Source organism: Otolemur garnettii, unplaced genomic scaffold (genome assembly GCF_000181295.1).
Source record: "Otolemur garnettii isolate 467f Iridium unplaced genomic scaffold, OtoGar3 scaffold00085, whole genome shotgun sequence".
NCBI classification, from domain to species: domain Eukaryota; kingdom Metazoa; phylum Chordata; class Mammalia; order Primates; family Galagidae; genus Otolemur; species Otolemur garnettii.
Window position 1 is genome coordinate 5330255 of NW_003852480.1, and position 20206 is coordinate 5350460.

At 35.4% G+C, this 20206-nt stretch overlaps 1 protein-coding gene across 1 annotated transcript in view; it reads right to left on the minus strand.

Moving 5' to 3' along the window:
- Positions 1-20206, minus strand: part of FSTL5 (follistatin like 5) — a 512268-nt gene that overhangs the window by 49924 nt on the left and 442138 nt on the right. Inside the window, exons 12-13 of the mRNA XM_003794706.2 lie at positions 13657-13764; positions 10232-10356 (exon numbers count right to left, since the gene is read on the minus strand). Of these exons, the coding sequence (XP_003794754.1) occupies positions 10232-10356; positions 13657-13764 (233 nt within the window). The remainder of the gene's footprint in view (positions 1-10231; positions 10357-13656; positions 13765-20206) is intronic.

Below are 20206 nucleotides of genomic sequence, written 5' to 3' on the forward strand. Positions count from 1 at the left end.
AAAAAAAAAATAGAGAACAGTAGAAAGACATCCTGTACTTGGATAAAATAAAATTTTAATTAAAATTTAAAAAAGAAATGTGTCTAAATATTCTTGGATTGACTCATGATTACTCATTATTTTTTATAGATAGTTAGCTCTGGTGAAGTTACAGCTACAGATTTACAACTAAATTAAAAAGATACAAAGTAATAACTTATCTGGATTCATAAAGAATAATTTTTAGCCTTGAATCATTATGAAAACAAGTATCAGTGACACCACTGTTGAATATCCCAAGATATCACACACAACTATCCCCACTGATTTTACATTTAAATTAACCTTGCTTTTGTGGTCAAAATATTGAAAAAATATATAGACTAATCCTCTAGTTGCATTCGCAAAAATTTGCTAAAATGTTTTATGAATTAATTAATGGATGCATGTGTTCTCAAAAAGGTAAAAATATTTGCTTAAAGTTTTTCTGTTAAGCCATAGTAGTATTTTTTTAATTCAAAAGAGAATTAGTCTGATGTTATATACTTCCTATTACATCAAGAAAGATGTTATGAAATGATCAAGTAAGATACTATGGTAGAATATATACTGTGTTCTTTTCCTTCCTTACAAAAAATGGTATATCCACTTAACGACATGAAGAATTAGACAACTCGATATATGTTATCTTTCTATAAATTTTATGAAAACTAGTTGATGTCGTATAAGTTTGGTTCAAAATATTATACTCAATTAAATATATGAAATAGACCTGGGGACAGTGTCCTTTAAATTCATACAATTGCTTAAGTTCTCACGATGAGTTCTGCCCCCTACTGGTGGAGTATTAATAACATTGTATCTCAACTTCTGATACCATTTTTCTATGTTCCTTAATTATTATCTGAGGGTGGTTTTATTACTGAGAAAATAGAGTCAAATAATCTCTCTAATCATATGGTTTTCTTGTTTAAGATTAAATAATTTTGATTTTCCATTTACAGTAAATCAAAAATTACATCTGAAAAATAAATGTAAAAGTACCTAGAAATTTGCTATATATGCATACTACAATTCTTAGGTAAGCACAATACTAGGCCCTGTCAATGGACAACACACCAAGTTTAACTGAACACTTTAAGGACCTTTGGGTGAAGAAGCGAGAGCTATTTTACTCTGCATAACAAAACTCAAGCGCTGGATCTGCAACGTGGAATGTTTCTAAATTATGTTACTAGTGCTCCATTGATTTCTTCAGTGAAAGTTACTTCAGAATAAGTCTACTTGGAGGCTTTAGTAAATCCCGGAGCTCGGGATCCACTAATAAAACTTATATCAAACTCTTCCTTTTTTTAAAAAAAAAATAATTAAATTAAATTGTCCCATATTTGACAAATAGCTTGTTCTTTAAATCCATACTTATTTACCTATACAAGCAAAACAAAATGTAACAAATGTGGGCTACTAACACACCTAACTAAACATTCCATAAAAAGAGGTGACCATCTAGTTGGTTCATCCGCTTTCAGTACTGAAACAGACTTTTTTTTTTTTTTTTTAAACAAGGCTCAGATGGAACAGAGCACAGTGAATAGAGTAAGAAGGGAAACAGACAGGAGTTTCTAACTCAAGAAATAATGAAGATCCCAAACTAAATAGCATTCTGTGTTTTTCGGTTCTAGCATTTTATACTCAAGGTGTGGGCTATCTGAACGGGTGAGTATTGTGTAAAATAAAAGAAAGTGTTCTAACCATAAACAAAAAGGGAAAAATGCATTCTAGATTAAAACTTGAAGGGCAGTGGGTTTGCTTCTTCAGAAATAAGATAAAGAAACTTATCCAGTGTTTATGTAAACCAAGTTTTGCATCCATGTAAGAATTCTGGAAGATTTGCTAATAATGGCTGGCATGCTTATAGACATAAGCATACATGTAACTTTATGAGTATACTTTGTTTAATAAACAATTTATTAATATGTTCTTTTTCCACCCAGTGCACTAGGCTCTTGGGATGTAAGGATCCCAGGAGATAACAGGTTGTGACAATCTCTGGAGTCCGTGCTTGTGTGGAGTCGAAGGAGGGTGTGAAGAAGGAAAGAGAAGTTGACAAAGAGGAGGTCAGAGTTTGGGATATCATAAATGTTGCAGATATCCACTCTTTGAGACAAAATTTTTGTTACTGGGATATTTGGAATCCTTTTGTTTATTTTTCTTTGTGACAGAATTAGCATGTAAGGATAAATGGCATTTTTTTTTTTTAAAGCATCTCACCAAAATGAGACTTTGGTGAGACATTCAACAAAAAAATCATGCTTTGAAACCGTTTAATTGCTGCTTCTCATCCTGAGATCTTACTTTTTAAAAAATTCCATTGAGCAACTGATCTTGGCAATTTCTGATGTACTAGGAGTTCAATGTAACCGCACAATTTTAGTACTAAAATCGGATATCCGTACACCTGGTCTGTCCATGAATCAAGTCACAAGATTAGAGTTGTCTTGATAGATGGTTAGCCATATATATAATTTTGGCTTTAACAGATCTGATAAAATATGGGGAGAATGATATACTTTCACTTTCACTCTCACAGAATGTTTATTTTTCCCTTAGAGGAGGTTTAAGGAAACATAGATCAAACCCAAACTCTTCTTAATCATTTCCCTGCTGTAATTTATAACAGGAAAGGAGTGCTACAGACCACTCTCCAGACTGCCAGAGCGGTGTCCCGAGTTATTATTTCAGCTTTACTTCATCACTTGCAGTGGAGCCATAGCCACTGGCGGTGCGGAATTATGACTGATGGGAAACAAAGTAAATCCTTAGTCCCTCCCTACCCCATTCAGCTGTAAGCACTTTGAAAACAGCTAGCACTTTTACTTGGCTTTTGAGGATTCTAAAGAAATGTGCACCAGCCACCCTTGTCATTTCCAGCCCACCGAAACTGAAGAGTAACACGGAGGTCCATTTGTGGGAAATTCCTACCCAATTTAAGATGCTCTTTGAAACCTACATCATCTTGGGTTACGGTACTGAAAAGGGGAGGAGCTATGTGGAAACTCTTGGAGCACTAGTTGTTCATTTGTTTACTCTTTCTGTTTTATGAGGTTAATTCCAGAGGAGGAAAAACCTGTAGGAAGTGGCATTTTTAAGATTTTATATAAATGCCTGTGGCTTAAGTGTTCCCTATTACTATTTTTTTTTTTTTTGCAGTTTTTGGACGGGGCTGGGTTTGAACCCACCACCTCCAGCGTATGGGGCCAGAGCCTTACTCCTTTGAGCCACAGGCGTTCCCCCCATTACTATTTTTGACAGTTATGTTCTACTCATCTTATGGCTTATCATGTAATCAGTGCTTGAAATAAATACACAGGCATATGCATATATACACACACACCCCACCCCAAGAACAAACATTAAGACACTGCATCACCAACCAAAGAACCTATAAAGAAAAATGACAATAATAAATGTCTTGATTTCAGAACAATTGGAAGGTTAATTTTTTAAAGAAATGTAACCTAAAGAAATGGCAGAAGTGACTTGAAATTCCAAGCAAGATGATCAAATGGCGGGGGGGGAGGGGTAGTTTTGAGAGTAGCTAAGCCTTTCAAGATATCTCAAATATTAATAGCATCACCTCGGTTACTGCTTACTACTTTCAGAACTAGTCCTGGAGTAGATATATAAATTATAAATCGTCTCCTTCTTGTGCCTACTCTAAGTGCTCTCTGTGACATGTTTCTGCTAGACTGGATTAAATTTATTTCTACTTGAACTCTAACTGGGAGAGATAGGAGAAGAGACAGGAAAGAAATGATTTGCAGGTGCTACAAAGGACAGGCTATAAATACATCCTTTCCCATCAAATGACACCTATTTTAAATTGTATCAAAGGTATTATTTGAGTCAGCGTGAACTTTAAAGGATGTCTACTTATAACACCAAATAACCCGAATGTTACCTGTTCCCTTGCAATTGAGGCGAAAATATCTCGCAGTTAGCCTCCTTCCAACACTTTGTATTCCTCTCGGGTCAAAGGCTCTAAGAAAGACTTCTCATATCTCTGGCTCTTGTGCAATATACTTTCTGGCCTTCCTGGTATCCGGCACCAGGTATAGCACATTCCCTTGCCCTGCATCACATCAGCCTCCAAGTGTTTCTCAGTTTCTCACCGTGTTATGGAAAATAAACCATTCTCAAGAAGGATGAGCTGCTGAGGGAGGTTCCATGGGAAAGCTTCATCACTCATTCCCTGATAAATGCCACCTCCTTAGTTTCTCCTCCCCTTTTCCCCGTTGTCTTAACTCCTCTCCAATCTTTATACACACATTAAAACCACTATAGGATTACACATCACTGCCAAACCTACTGGGCTTCATTTCTTATATGCAAATTCTCTTAGCACCTGCTCAGGAAGCTACAATGTTCACACGTAAGAAAACTGATAGTCAAAGTTTGCCCTCTTCATAATGCTACAAAAATGAAACAATCAATTAGCTAATGTCCACGCTTTATAAGATTTACTTTCACTGAAGTTTAGCACAGCATTGTTTTTGAAAAACAATAAACTTCTTTTTTAATCACTTCTAATTTCTTGGCTAATTTTAAAAAGTCAATAACAAATCACTGAATCCCCATGCATTAGTCATATATTAAAAATAAAGATAAGTAGAATTACAATATTATTAAAATGTACCCATTTGCATATAAGGATATTTTGATTTAATTTGATAATTGGGTTGTTAATAACTTACCTCTCTGGATCTTCAGTTATAAGTAGAATAATGAAACATTTTGCATTCCATTTGTACGGCACTTTTTATTTACAGAGGTAATGAATTATTTCAAATTTTATTAAATCAAGTAGACATAATTAATTCTTATGAGAATTCCTTTCTTTCTAACAGTCTATCTTTTAATTAGACCTACCTGTATAATTGCATATAGAATTTAAATCTAAAACCTTCTATAACAAATTTACATTTCTTGTGTCTTGCAAAATATACTCCTTTTATACCGCATGATCTCTTCAACTTTAGTACTATAATTCATAATTTATGAATGTCTTGCTAAAGTTTGAAGTTTAAAAAAATTTTTTTCACTAATTGCAAGTCTAGCAACGAGTGTCTAGCGTAATGCAAGTGGCCAGTTAACTGAAATGGGGCATGAATTACTAATGTGAAAAATACCTCAGTTAAAAAATACTCAATGGAGCTGGCTTTATGTAAATTAACAATTCATAACATATTCAAAACGATTATTCTTACTTGAAACAGAAGGCGAAAAAGTAAGAGTGGCTTAACTCAACATATTGTCAGTAAGCATCAGAAAATTATTTCTGTTTTAGTAACTAAATTTCAGGTTACTTAAATTTTCCAACAACAATAGGGGCTTGGGGAAATTAAACAACTCACACTCTGGTATATTGAAAATATGTGTGACAGAGTTTTATTAACCTTTTAAAAATAAACTTTTAGTCAGCATTTAGTCAGATTTTTTCAAAAGCTCAGCAAACAATGGAGCTATTTGGCAGACGGAACACAGTGCAGCCCCTCTCATTTTTTCAGGAAGTTTCATTTGGTTAAACTTCTTTGACAAAGAAGCAGGCTGGGAGTGAAGCTTGTTCCAGTAAACTGGCAGAAACTTGTTGCCAGTTTAAGGAATATTTCGATGTAGACGGAATGTAATCCAGCATTGGGGAATCTGCTCATTCCCAGCCTGGACTCTCATTTCTATGGAGGAGCAAGCTATAAATAAAACTGTAATAGGAATATTTTCTCTAATAAGCTCTTAGTCTAAGGATGAAAGAGGAATGGCTGTCTTTGGCTTAGGTTGTAAGTCCATGTGTTCCTCAGGGAATGTGACACCTTTTAGGTAAGAAGCTGAATGAGTGGATGGTTCCAGGCTGTCATTCCTAGATATCTGGAACGTGAAAACCAGTTGTCTAAAACTCAAGTCCCTAAGATGATTCAAAAATAGCCTAATTTAGGATTTCAAAAATGTTTAAAGTGCTGAGAGTTCCAAACATTCTTAGAAGGTCAATTTCCAAATTTTGTGAAAATTGATTAGTTTTTTCAAGTATAAGTTTATTTTTTAAATAGATTTAAAATGTTATTTTAATATTTTTATTGCCTATGTTTAAGGTGTCTGGCAAGATAGTTTGTTATGCTTACCTTAATATACAACTACGGAGTGAACTAACATACGATAGTCAAACAAAATGTAAATTCCTCAGTCCCGATTTACCTTACAGAGTAAAGCCTGAGGGTTATTACATAAATACAGGAAGAGCAATAACATTAACAAAATAATGGTAGAAAACAAAGGAGAAGAAAGCAGGAAGGGAAAAATAGACCTTAAGAAAAACTGAGTGTCAGCGTATGTTGTGACTAGTCTGGATGACCATTACTGGGGGACTGAATACTCAAACGTGACTAATTCCAGTCTGTAGAAAGAAATGAAGTACATTTCTTGGCTAGGGTCACCATAGACAATGGTGAATGGGGTTGCCAGGACATTCAGGCCTCGATTTGTCTGACAGGAAATACAAATTTGATTACTGCTGTTCACCAGTTCTGCACAGTCCTGTGGTCTAGACTCTGCCCAGCTGGATCCTAGCAATGGTTTAGACACTGCGAAGTCCAGTCCCTAGGAAACAGAGTCCTTCCCTTAACACTGTACTACCCGGTTTAGGAAATACCTAGTGTAGCATTTTCGTTCTTCTACTTCGGTTTCTACGAGAAATATAAATTGTTTACTGATACTTAGGCACAAAGAATATAAAATCCTGACCCTTGTCCAGGAGCTTTTCAGACACTGGAGGTATAAATTATTTGAAATGAAGATGTAGCAATCCCAGAGAAAAGCAGATCCATGAGATGCAGGGGCAAAGGAAGGAAACGAATGTGAATTAAACACATAGTATGGGTCAAACCCTCAGCCTGGCTTGGAAAATATCCACTCGGCACCCCAGGTAGAAAGTAATGTCAGATTCTAAAAAAGCACAGCTCTCAAAGATTCAATGTCAACAACACATATTTAAAGATGCACGAATTTTTGTTAGAAATATATTACACAAAATTTGTAGGAGGAAGACCATATCAAAACACTCAGGTGCTCCTCATTATATTAAAATACTTTACACATTTAACAGCATATTTTTGGAAATGCATGCTAAGTTTTCCTCTGACCAACCATTCACTGTAGTCATAGCAATAATTATTAAACTGCAATAGGAAATTTGATGATCCTTCGTGTTCACTAAAATAGGTTTTTCTATGCAGACAAAATTGCTATGATTTAATTTTTTTATTCTTGCTAAATTAAATAGTTATAAATAAAGTAATGGCCAACACTTATGCATTTCACTACTGATCCTTAAAAGTTACAAAGATGTGTAAAAGTATTCTCAAACATAATTTTCAGCCTTTTTTATAACATACAAAAATAGCTAAAATGAAATTATGCCTTATGTTTGAATATTTTGCTCCAACTCCAGATATTTAATAATCCTTTAGAGCCCAATGAGATGCTGAGTTCTGACAATATATCAATTACATCTGTGCACCCAGAATTACACTGAACACTCACTGCATGAAGCCAGAGTCCAGATTCTCGTCTCCGGTAGCTATTTTAACATAATGATAGAATTTACATGTTATGGGGGGAAAATAACCCCAAAATAGACACAATTAAGCCCATTAGTGTCATAGATACTGGAAATTTGCCCCAAGGATTTCCATGATGAATAGTACATGTTTAAAAAAATAAGCAAAGTTGGTAATGCTGTATTAAAAACTATAACAGGGAGTAGGTAAATGGGATAAATAAAGACAAGTGTTACTTAACTATTGCTAACTAACAATTTATCAACAACTGAAGAATAACAAAGGAATACTTATGAATCATAACACCCACTGCCAACTAAATGAAATTTTATTCCCATTGTATAAATATAAAGAGATATATTATTATTATTAATATATATATATATATATTTTTGCAGTTTTTGGCCAGGGCTGGGTTTGAACCCACCACCTCCAGCATATGGGGCTGGCGCCCTATTCCTTTGAGCCACAGGCTCTGCCAAGTTATATATTCTTTAAGGACCATTTCAAGTGGTATCACTTCAGCTCAATGCTGGTTTTTTTTTAGTTTTGATCTAATATAGTCAAAACTCAAAAATTATTACTTAAATATAAACATTTTTCAAACATTGAGGAGTTTCCATAACTCATTTTCCATAAATGTATAATAATTATGACAAAATAATGTGTTTTAATGACTTTATTGTTAAGCACATAATATAACAGGCATTCTAAAATAATGGCCAGTTGCTTGACAAATACATCTGACTCTTTGAAAACGTACTTGGCTGTGCAAGGAATAATTTATTCTATCCCTGGCTATGAGTCACAATTCTGATTTATTAATTCTCCTTTTTATTATTGCAAAGTTAAATTTTGTACTCTTTCATAATTCTTGCAACTCCATTTTTTAGATGATATAGTTTAAAGTTACCATGAAGCAAAGAAACATATACAAGAATCAGACTCAAATAATGGCTCATCTGATGATACAGGACAGGTGGTGCCCCAGCCAGCTCAGCCGAGGTGGGCTGGAGGACCCACTGCCTCTGCCTTAGTGGTGTTGGTGCAGCGGCAGCTAGCAGAGGAACCAGTGGGCTGGAGCGTAGGCAAGGGGGGAGCTTCCCTCCCCCACCAGAGGCTCCAGTAGCCAAAGGGACCCGACAACTGCTGAGGAGATTCCCCTTTACAGTTATGACTAAATACAGAACCCCCATTTCCTATACCTAGGTCAATTTCATATAAGTTTCCTAGGCCTCAGTTTGTGAACAGACTGTGTCCATTCATTAGTACATTCATTCACCTTGCCCCAGGGAAGGAACTATGTCCATTCATTAGTACATTCATTCACCATGCCCCAGCAGAAGGAACTATGTCCATTCATTAGTACATTCATTCACCTTGCCCCAGTGGAAGAGACTGTGTCCATTCATTTCCTGGCCTCATATAGAAGGATCCCATGCACCTATAAATACTTAAACAGACAGAGATGGAGAGAGAAAAACAGAGAGAGCTTTTCTCTCCTGACTTGGGTTTTCTCTCCCTACCAGAAACTTTAGTGATTTTGTATTCTTTTTCTGTAAATGAATTCTGTCTTGCCACTGATCTGTGGTCTGCAGACTTATTCTTCAAATCACCGAGACCTAGAACCTGAAAGTCCAGTATCAATGTAATTGGAGCAGTTACCACACATCAGAATTCACTTGACAAAAGGACACATCTTCGTTTGCTTCAGGTTCATTATTAACATTGCTAAGCAAGTATTTTAAAGTTCTTTAAATAAATTATCAAAAACATATTGCTGAAATCATGATATACCAAAATACTCCCTCTTAGCATTTAAAGCACTTCTACGAGGCTTTGGAGTGATATCACTAGAAGTTAACATTACTTTTTCACCTCTTAAAAATTCATGGGAAAATAGAAAAACCCCAACACGTTCTCTCAAACAAAATGAAGAGCTCAAACATTTCATTTCAACTTACAAGTACGATTTTATATCAAAGTTGTAATGTATATTTTATATTCTGCTCCCTAGTGCAATTTCCTATTAATTTAAATATGACTAAAATGATAGGAGTATTGTAAACATTTATTAAATATATTTCTGTGGCTGTGGCTGTTTCACTGTGCTCAGTTCAGATGAACATGCTCTCCATTTGAGAAATGATTCTGTCATTTAAGTTATTTATTTTTCCTGGAAATGCCAGCAATTTGAAAAAGCCTAGGAAGCAGAAGTCTAATGATAATTTAGGGAAAACATATTATATGTTAAACTGATTTGAAAAAGACAACTGCATGTTTATAAATTCTCTTCTTTGAATAGGCATAAAAAGAAGAATTTAACGAGACATTCATCACTAACATTGCTAAATAAAGGTCCATCAAGCAGGTGGGACAAAGTTAAATCTTATACAATCGTATGGGTGTATTTGCTTTATATCTAAATTTCTTTATGGTTTCGCATGGCTCTCTATTAAAATTAGAGAAAGCTAAATTTTTTTAAAAAGTCATAATATTACAGGGGCACGAATGTTTTGGTCACATCAATTGCTTCTGTATAGTTTGAGTCAAAGTTCGACGTGTGCCCCTCAGCTGGACCGTGTGCACTGAGCCTGCTCAGTGTGACTTCCCTCTCCTCTCCTGCACCCTCCACTACCACTTACCTCATGTGAGTGATGATGAGCGTTGTGGTGGGGATGAAAAAATCATCCACTCTGTCAAACTGCTTTCCCACTGGCTGGGTGTGGATTGTGTGATGTGGTACATTCCCACTGGCCAGGGTTATTACCTAAGCAGAACACACCCTGGTTAGACCTCAGTAAGGTACTCACCAAAGAGCACAAGCTTCAATTTCATCGAGAGATGAAATCAATCTTTCTTCCTGGCAATTGTTTGCGTAAACTCTTTATTGCTCTCCACAATATTAATATATTATTAAGCAGCTTGCAATTCTGAAATTATTTAGCTTCTTTCTAATACCAAAACTTCTATTTCTCTAAAGAAACAAATTAAGGAAAAACGTAAGTCTTGAACACCATCAGCTTGAATAGAAAATGGACATAGAATCATCGTCTTTATTATAAAAATCTTAACCTCCTGATGAGAAAAATAAAAGCAAGTTCTCAGGTGGTGTGAGTAAGATAGGACAGAATCCTTCCTAGATAGCATAGCTGGTAACAGGTTTTTGCTGAAAACTCCAAAATAAATCATCTAAAATATTTTGGATTAAAAAATATCTTAGAACATATAAAATTATTATTCCTACCATTTCTTAAAATAATTGATTTAATAAAGTTTTAATCAAAGAAGTTTCTTCTTTCATCATGGATTTTTAAACTTCTATAATCCATTAAAAAAGACTTCATTTGAAATTTCTTATTCTTCTTATCCCTTTACCCACTAAATTCCATCAGTTCATTCTTCACATTTCTTAAATTTCCACCCTTTTTTCGTTTCTGCTGCACAACCGTGGTCCTGTGCTGACGTTTTAAAGGACTTTCTTTCCTTCCTTCAATTCTCCCACCAATTTAACTTCTTGGGCCACCAAATTAACTTCTTAAACTATTAGCTGACTCCCTAAGTTAAATACTGAGCCTTCTTCAAGATTGAATCCTTTCCTTTGGTTTTTATGGCAGAAATAAACAGCATTTTTATTTGAAGGGCTTGTTTTACTGACAGGGTGGTTTTCTTCATTCAAATGAATAGTTTCATTGAATTCCACTAGAAATTGCCATATTCATTTAAAATAAATAATCATAATAGTCAGGACAGGTTGTTATGATATAGTCAAAAAATGAAATAGAAAATAAACCTTAAAGTCTCAGTGGCATAGAAATTAAAGACTTAGTTTCACACGCTCCTTCCCCAGAGGGCTTTGGCAGGCTATCTACTGTTTTCACGGCATTCCATGCTGGAAGAATGGACTCGTATTTTGAGTATTTTAATTCTTAATACATTTCGTTTGTCAGAACTAATTACACCATTCCACCTAGCCAAAAAAGTCCTACCATGTGTCATGAGGTGAGAAACACCAAGGAATTTGATTAAAAACCTTTAAAAATACTATGCCACTTTTATTCATAAAGAATACAACTGCGAAAATTGTCCTTAGATTTTAGCTGTTCATAATAATGGCTGCAAGAATTGATTTAAAAGCAAGAAGAGTAACAGGGAGGGAATTCTCCAAATTTTCTTCCTTTTAAAGGGTATGGTAGAAATTACAACAAAGTGAGTTTACAAGTATTTGAAATTAATAATACTAGACTAAAGGTGACAACAATAATATCGAGGGCTTGCTATGATGTGCTGATATGTGTTCTAAGTAATTCACAGGGGTCACAAAGTTTAATATTCAAACAATGCTGTAGTGTATTTATTATAATCCCAACCCTACTGACAGAGGCAAAATACTTCATTACATGTGAACACCTGTTTTGTGGTTTGGCATAATCCTAAATTGTAATAAATATAATGCCTTTCCCCCAGATCTCCTAAGGGACATTATTTCCTGATAGTTCTAGATTCTTTATGCCACTAGAGTCAAATGGGTCACTCCTGATGGCCAGATTCAGGAGTGAAATGACCAACTTCAAGAACACACAGGTAAATCTTCGATGTGCCTTCACCAAGACATCCAATTCTGCAGCACCCCCGGCTCATTCCTGGCCCCATCCTGCTTCTGGGCCACAAACTCTCACACACCCACAGCCTCCACCTCCCATTGTCAGCCCACCCTGCTGGGGCCCACTTCCTGACCAACAGTAAATTGGGAGGACGGACTTTATTTAAAGTTGTTTCCTGGGGATACTTCCTCTGGGATCCTTGTGCATTTGCTAAGACATTTCATACCACTTACAAAACTATCAGTTGTAGACTCATTTTAGAACAGCATTACTTAAATTTTAAAAGACATAGATGACTTCTAAAAATTAAAAAAAAAGTTGTTATAAATCTTTGTGACTCTATCTGAGGACAGTAATTGGAAAATCATTGTTTTAGACACTTCTGGAGTTCTTATTAATTAATTGTACATGTCTCAGAAAATACATACTTTGCTTTCATAATTGACAAAGATGTGTAGATTTAATTATAATCAAAATAAAAACATAAAATAGGAGGATAAATAGAGATTTCTGATCCTTGATGTTTTGCACTTACAAGGGTCAGTAGGCACCATTATAAGATGTACTATATTAGGGCAGAAATGGTACTTCCTGGCCTTCACAAACTAGCATCCATCTCTCCGTCCAAGCTAATCTTTCAACATGATGGCACAGGGATGCTCCAGATAAAACCAAAAGGTTGGGCATATTTTTGCTTTTGCAAATTCAGTTCTCCAAAGAAATATTTGCTCCCTTTCCAAATGTATCTTAAATCCCATTTCCTCTGTGGCTGTTTTCCTAAAAAATCTCGTTGTTAAATGAATATCCATGAACATTTTGACATTTCGGCAAATCAGGTCTTTCTGAGCAGAGAGCATGGAAAGATTTGCTTAACCAATAATAGCATAGTAAAAATGCCTTAGACCCCAGAGGTGATGTATGCTCCCGAGAGATTTTGAGAATTATCCTTTTTGAGTCAATTACTGATATCCCAGGGAATTGACCTACCTCTTCTCTCCCAGGAAGACTTTCATACATTCCAGACAATTGTGGCCTGACACACCAGCAACCGAAAAATAACTTCTGGACATAGAATTCTGGGGTTTCTCTCTTATAGTCCCAGTGTGCTGCCCATGCAGGGTGACTTTAGTCCCTCACCATATAGCCTAATATTAATTCCAGTTGAAAAATAAACCCTAATATCCTCCACAAGCAGAGAGCCTGTGCTTCCTCTAGTCTGTCTATTACTCTGTCACTAATCATATATATTTATTTATACATACACACACACACATAATCATTTCATAAATGACTTCTTATATATACTTTTAAGGGACACTTCTCAATTTCTACAATTTATTTTCTATTATTCAAGTCTGACACTTATCTTTTCACTTCCATTCAGCAAATTTTTAAAAAGTTGACCCGGTGAGATAGCTAAAGGGTTAAAGAGCATCATTTTCTGGAATTCACGGAGGTGTACTGACCTGCAGTGTCGGTGATGTCTTCTCCATGGTGCCCCAGCTTAACACCCACACCTGGTCATGGGATTTGTCATAGTGTAATTTAACTGGGACAGGGTCCGTGCTCACTGCCTGAAATAAATAAGAGTTGAAGGAAAAAAAAATGTTTTCAGACTAGAACATTAGTTGAAAACCAGGTCAGAAATCATGGAAGATTCTAAGAATTTAGTTGTCAAACCAAATGTTTATTTTATCCTTTATCTACTTTTTTAAGCCCTTATTTGACCAATTTATAAATACCATTCTTTATTCAAACACATTTTTGTTCCTTATTTGCAAATTTTATATAGCTTTATGTCGTTTATTACATATGCAAATTTTGAGTCAAGGAGATGTGATTTAGAAACTGAAAATGTAAAAGCTTAATATGCTCATTTTAATCAAGTGTTGAATGCAGGTGAGAGCTATGTTTACACTGGCAGTCTCCAATTCCCAGCCACGGACCAGTACTTGTGGCCTATTAGGAAAAGGGCCGCACAGAAGAGGTGAGTGATGGGGGAGGGAGCCACACTTCACCTATATTTACAGCCACTCCCCATCACGCACTGATTCGGAATTATGGGGAGTTGTATAATTATTTCATGATGTGTTACAATGTAATAATAATAGAAATAAAGTACACAATAAATTTAATATGTTCAAATCATCCTGAAACCATCCTCCCCTCCCCCAATCCATGAAAAAATTGTCTTCCATGAAACCAGTCCCTGGTGCCAAAAAAGTTGGGGACTGCTGGTTTACACTATTAAGTTTTTTTTTTTTTTTTTTTTTTAATCTCAATGCTGGTCATGAGATTTTTTTTTTTTTTAACTACAGTGTTAAAATGCCAACCATCCAAAACATGGTGTGACTCTAATAACTAACTGATTAGCTAAGTCAGTTTCCTTAGTAAGAAATCCAAAACCACAGAGGAAAAAAAGAAGCAATTTTTTCTCACCATGCTTGCTATGGTATCTATGTTTTGTACTAATATTTATAATATTTAACACTTACTTAAAGCCCAGCTCCCAGACAACAAATTGCTGCCAGGAAGTTATTTCATTCACCTTAATTTCAAGCTATTTATATTAAAAGCTGAAACTATTTAAAAGTAATTTCCTGTAGTAGGTACTTATATATATGTTCTAGTTTTATGACATAAAACAAATTGTATTCAATAAAACAACCTTTACCCAATATTGAAAGCATTTCTTTCTAAAGCTCTGCTAAATATCCTTGGAGAATTTTCTAAGTGCTAATTCATAATGAAATGTTCCAAGTGTATTAATAAAAGGTAACCTAAAGTTGTGGTTGGACATATGGAAATTCATATTTTAAATTCAATGTCGGCAATTTAGTCTTACTAATGTACCTCTTTTCTAAAACCATGCCCTTCGTTTTGCCTGTTTAAAATTCTCAATCTTCTTGGATTACTGAAGTAAATATTGGTTTTCAGAGGAGACATATCGCAACATTTTTTAACAATATTTTCACCCTTCTCTTCCTGGCAAACACGATCAAGATTTGGGGATCAGATGGGCAGCAGTGTCCTCAGGGAAAGTAGCCCACTTGGAGAATGCCAGAAATTTAAGGCAAAGTATAATCTCATTGCCCTTTGATGGATACTAATTTTCCCAGCCTCTTCAGAGGGTAAGAGTAGCCACATGGCATATTCTAGTTTCTCTACTGTCAAGAGTAATATGATGACTGAATTCTGAGGATGACACTGCTTTTCATCAACACGGGTGATTAGAGGAGGAGCCTTCCTTCCTCACACTCTCCCTTTCTTCCTGTCATCTGAGGATATTAAGCCTCGATTTTCCAAAGGCATTTTGAGGCCACGAAGCTGTCAACTGAAAGGGGAGAAGCCAACACTTAGAGGATGCACTTGGAGAAGAACAAAAGGAGACTGACCTGGCAAAGACAACCTTCAGTCGCGATACAACCTAGAACAACCGTCTCTAGACTTAATGTTATTTAGTTCATTAAATAGCTTTATTGCTTACGTAACAGTGTGGTATTTTGTTAACTGTGTGCCAACACCAGACATTTTATTTACATTTGTTCATGTCCTAATCAATAATTTCAAGGCAGGTGTAACAAAAGAGCGACCATGAATCTCCACATTCATGACAAAGAAATAAGATTCCTTTGATTATTCATATTTTCCTCTTTATACATGAAACTTGATCTATGTGTGAATACTACGTCAGCCTATTTTGCCTGCAGCTCAAAATAATCTCTAGGTCATGAAAAATGTTAAAGATAAAATAGCACAATACAAACAACAAAAGCAACAATAACGATAACTTCCTTGCCATTCAATTGTAAGAATACCTAAGTGAGTAAAGGTCTGTAATTTAAATATCAGGAAGCAATCTGAAGGAAAACGTCCAGTTTGCCAGTGCTCACTGGTTGCTTTTCTCTTCACCAGGCATTTCGTTAAGTATTATCTTACCTTTTATTAAAGGCACACTACGATTCATGGATGATAATAACACCCACATTTAATGGGATGAGGAAACTAAGGCTCAGTCTTATCAGGGGTTCTCTGACCAGTGATCAGCACGGCTGGAATATAACAGCCTTGCCCTCCCACGTTGGGAAAGACACTCCCTCTTAGTTGAGTGATACTTAACTCCTAAGAATGTCTGGATGTCTTGTCCTCTTAAGTATTTATATTTCACAAATAAGAAACTATCTTTGGAATCTTTTTTTCTCTATTGGGAGATGAAAAAAAAAAAGAACCAAAAATCTAAGAGGCTCAAATCCGTACAGTATCATGTCCAGATCAGTATGAGGCTGGGGGAGAATCATTGAGAGTAAATTTACATCATGTTTATGAGTACGTATTCTGAAGCCAGCTTCAAATTTAAGCTTCTTCACTTAAATTATAACAATACTTCTACTATTACTACTCATAACAATACCTTGGGGAAGTTACCAAACTTTTCTGTGGCTCACTTCCCTTTTCCATTAAGTGGAGAATGTCATCTATCTACTTCTCAGGTTGCTGTGAACGTTAGGTGAGACAGTAAACATAACGGGCTTGGAGTGTGCTTGGTGAGCAGTAAGCACTGCAGAAATCCTGCTCAGACTCCAGCTAGTCCTGTTAAAAACACTAATTTAACTAGAAGTAGTCTCACGATTATTAGTATTGTAATGTTTTAACACTAGATGCTAGAGCATGTTTAATGCAATACTCTTAGTTAGCAAACGAAAAAACTGAGACCTAGGAGAGAACATAAATAAACGCGGCCACTGTCCTTGGAGATTTTATAAGGTAGATGGTGAACGAAGGACTTAGAATGAGTTAATTTGTGACAAAAATAAGAACCAAGTTTTATGAAAGCACACGGGAAGAAGTGAAGTGCATGATGGGAGATAAGGAAAGGAGGGAATGCTTAGTTGAGCCCTAGATTATGGATAATTTTATGAATGGGAAGACAGAGACTTGGTTTAAAAATTAATTGATGAAAATACTTCCCACACAGTATCAGAAAGTATCATTGCCTTCTGTTCATGTTTAATTACCTTCAAGTAAATGTAGTTGGAGGAAGAACATATGAACCAATTTTCAAAATAAATTCACACATTAAAAGAAAAGTCTGCTCAACAATCTCCAAAAAAATATAGAATATTGTTTCCAGCATTTCCAGAGTTTAGTTCTTTTAGTGTTTGATGATAAAAATTCATCAGAATTGCAAAAGGCATGCAGAATAAAATGGGGAAAATAATGTGGCATGATTTATTCGGAAAAAAATTTAATTCTTAGGAAAAATCTCTTTACAAGGTTTCATATGTAAAATGTCACATTTTACAGAGGGAACATTTATAAGCTATTCATCAACAAAATTATACAATAATGACAGAAACATTTCAGATGACCATCTTTAGAATAATCTTTGCATAATCCAATTTCAGTCAAAAGGTAGATAGGTTTGTACTAATGTCATCAGCTTTGGAATTAAAAGAGATAAATTAAGTTCTGAATTTTATAAAATATCTACTACTATACTCTTAAAATTACTTGGAAGAATAAATAGATTTAGATCATTTCCTTTTTGTAAAACAGAAAGGTAGTATTTGGGGCACTTTTTAAAAAACCCAAGAAAACCCGTGGGCTCTGTGTCATAAAATTGTTTGAATGTTTCTCCACATGTTATGGAAAGAATTACAAGAATAATTCCATTATCCTGAATTCCCTCTTTCTCCTCAGGAGTGCACTGGATCCACCCTCTGCAGGCTGATCTCTGCGACATTTCTGCCATCACCAGGCTCAGAGTCACTGTGGTCTAACTCCATTACATGACCTCTGATTTCCACCCTTACGTTCCTGAGTCTCTAACTAGAATCCTCAGAGTGCTGTTTTTTAATTCTTCTTCTTCTTCTTCTTTTTTAATCCATTGAACAAATTGTGACACTAACTAGCTCAAAATACCACAGGACCTTCTCTTAGGGCAAAAGCCAAATGGCTTTGAAATGGCTTCCAGGACATCCCTGACGTGACCCTCCCAAGCTTCCTTCCCAGACCCCTCACCTACTGCTTTTCTCTTGATGTCTCTAACGCAGCACAGAAGCTCCCGGCCTCATTTGCTGTTGCTCCGACATGTCAGTCATATTCGTACCTTCTGAGAGGGACATTCCCTGGAAAGGTCTCACCCTGTGTATCCCCATGTCTGGTTCCTTCACCTCTTTGCTCAGAACTCTTCTCAGCAAGGCCAGGTTGACCACTCTTTTTAATAATGGAACCACCTTCATAGTGTGAATGTCCTTTTTCCTGAGCTTTCCCAGACCTGCCTAGTCTCACTCTACTCTTATTACCTTTACCCGTAACACTTACCGCCATATTGAACAATGTGTGTGTTTTAGCATATTTATTTTGTACTGTGGCTCTCCAGCCAATAGGTTCTAGGCTCAACAATAGCGGGCATCTTCTGTTTGTTTAGGTCGATGATATAACCCAGGCATGTAGACTGCTACTTTGTAAACAGCAGTGCTCAATTTATAATTGTATTAATGAATACAATGCATTATATTCAATATAAATCTACTTAACTGTGAAAAGTAAGTTGCAAAGAGGTTCAGCATGTCAACTAAGTATTGTTATTAAGATCAGTATTATTATTTTATTTAGGAAAAACAATGATACTCCTGCACCAGTCTTTATATACACTCAGCTTTTTTCTGACTATTTTATAAATATAATTTTAAAAAACTTTGAATCCTCATTATAATCTTTTTGTGAAAGTATGTTGTCTTCTTCTGGGAGATAAAGTAAATAAAAAACTAAGGGTATCGATGTGGATCCCTCTGGAGGATAAAAGTCCCACTTTCCTCTCAAGATTGTCAGTTCACTACATGTTACCTGCCCATCTAACACAGAGATGGATTTAGGCCTCCAATAATGCCATATATATAATTTATGAAATTAAATGTTATACTTCTTTTAAAGATAAAAAGGAAATATAAATAGATTCTATAGGATTGTCTTCCCATAACTATTTGCCTTTTATCTCCCTTGGATTGTGCATGCTCCACTTTGGAGATTACTGGTGAACATATTTTTTGTTTGTGCAATCACCATCCATTTAATTCAAGAAAAATTATATAAGTTAAATATCATATATAATTAAGAAAAAGCATTGCTTATGTGCTCATCTTTCACCTCAAAATTAGTAGACAGAATTCTCATTTATTGCTTAGCATAATTGATATTTGATCACCAATGTTATTTTGCTAAAAAAAAAAAAGAAAGAAAGAAAGAAAGAAAGAAACTGTTTCCAAACTCTGCGTTGAGGAGTCTATTGAAATGAGACTTCATTGTAGCTAGTTATTCAAAACCTATCAAAATGAACAAAAAAGATCAGTATTTTTTTCTTTTCTTTCCTTTTCTTTTCCTTCCTTCCTTCCTTCCTTCCTTTCTGTTTTCTTTTTCTTTTTTTTTTAGATAGAGTCTCATTCTGTCACCCTGGGTAGAGTGCTGTGGCATCATCATAGCTCACAGCAACTTCAAACTCCTGGGCTCAAGTGATCCTCTGCCTCAGCCTCCCAAATAGCAGGAACTACAGGCACCTGCCACACGCCTGGCTAGTTTTGGTATTTTTAGTAGAGATGGGGCCTTGCTATTAAATATTCTGTGAGATTTTATTTAAATAAAGTCCCATTACTATAGGTTGGAATTTTCTGTCCTAGACAATGAACACTACTGGGTTCTGTGCACACAGTAGCTTTTGCTTATCCTGGGGATATTTGGATTATTAAACCACAATCTGTTCTGAAGTTTTATTGAATTATTAAACATTCTAAGAAATAACTTTTAAATAACAGTAATTTGTCATTTCACTACATAATGGTAGTGATATATTGGTATGTATTCAGATTTTAAAATTCACATTTCTTAATTTCTTATGCAAATAACTGTTTTGAGAATCTTTTACATTTTGTCCCATTCCTTTATAAAAATGTGTTAAGGCTCGGCGCCTATAGCTCAACCGGCTAAGGCGCCGGCCACGTACACCTAAGGTGGCGGGTT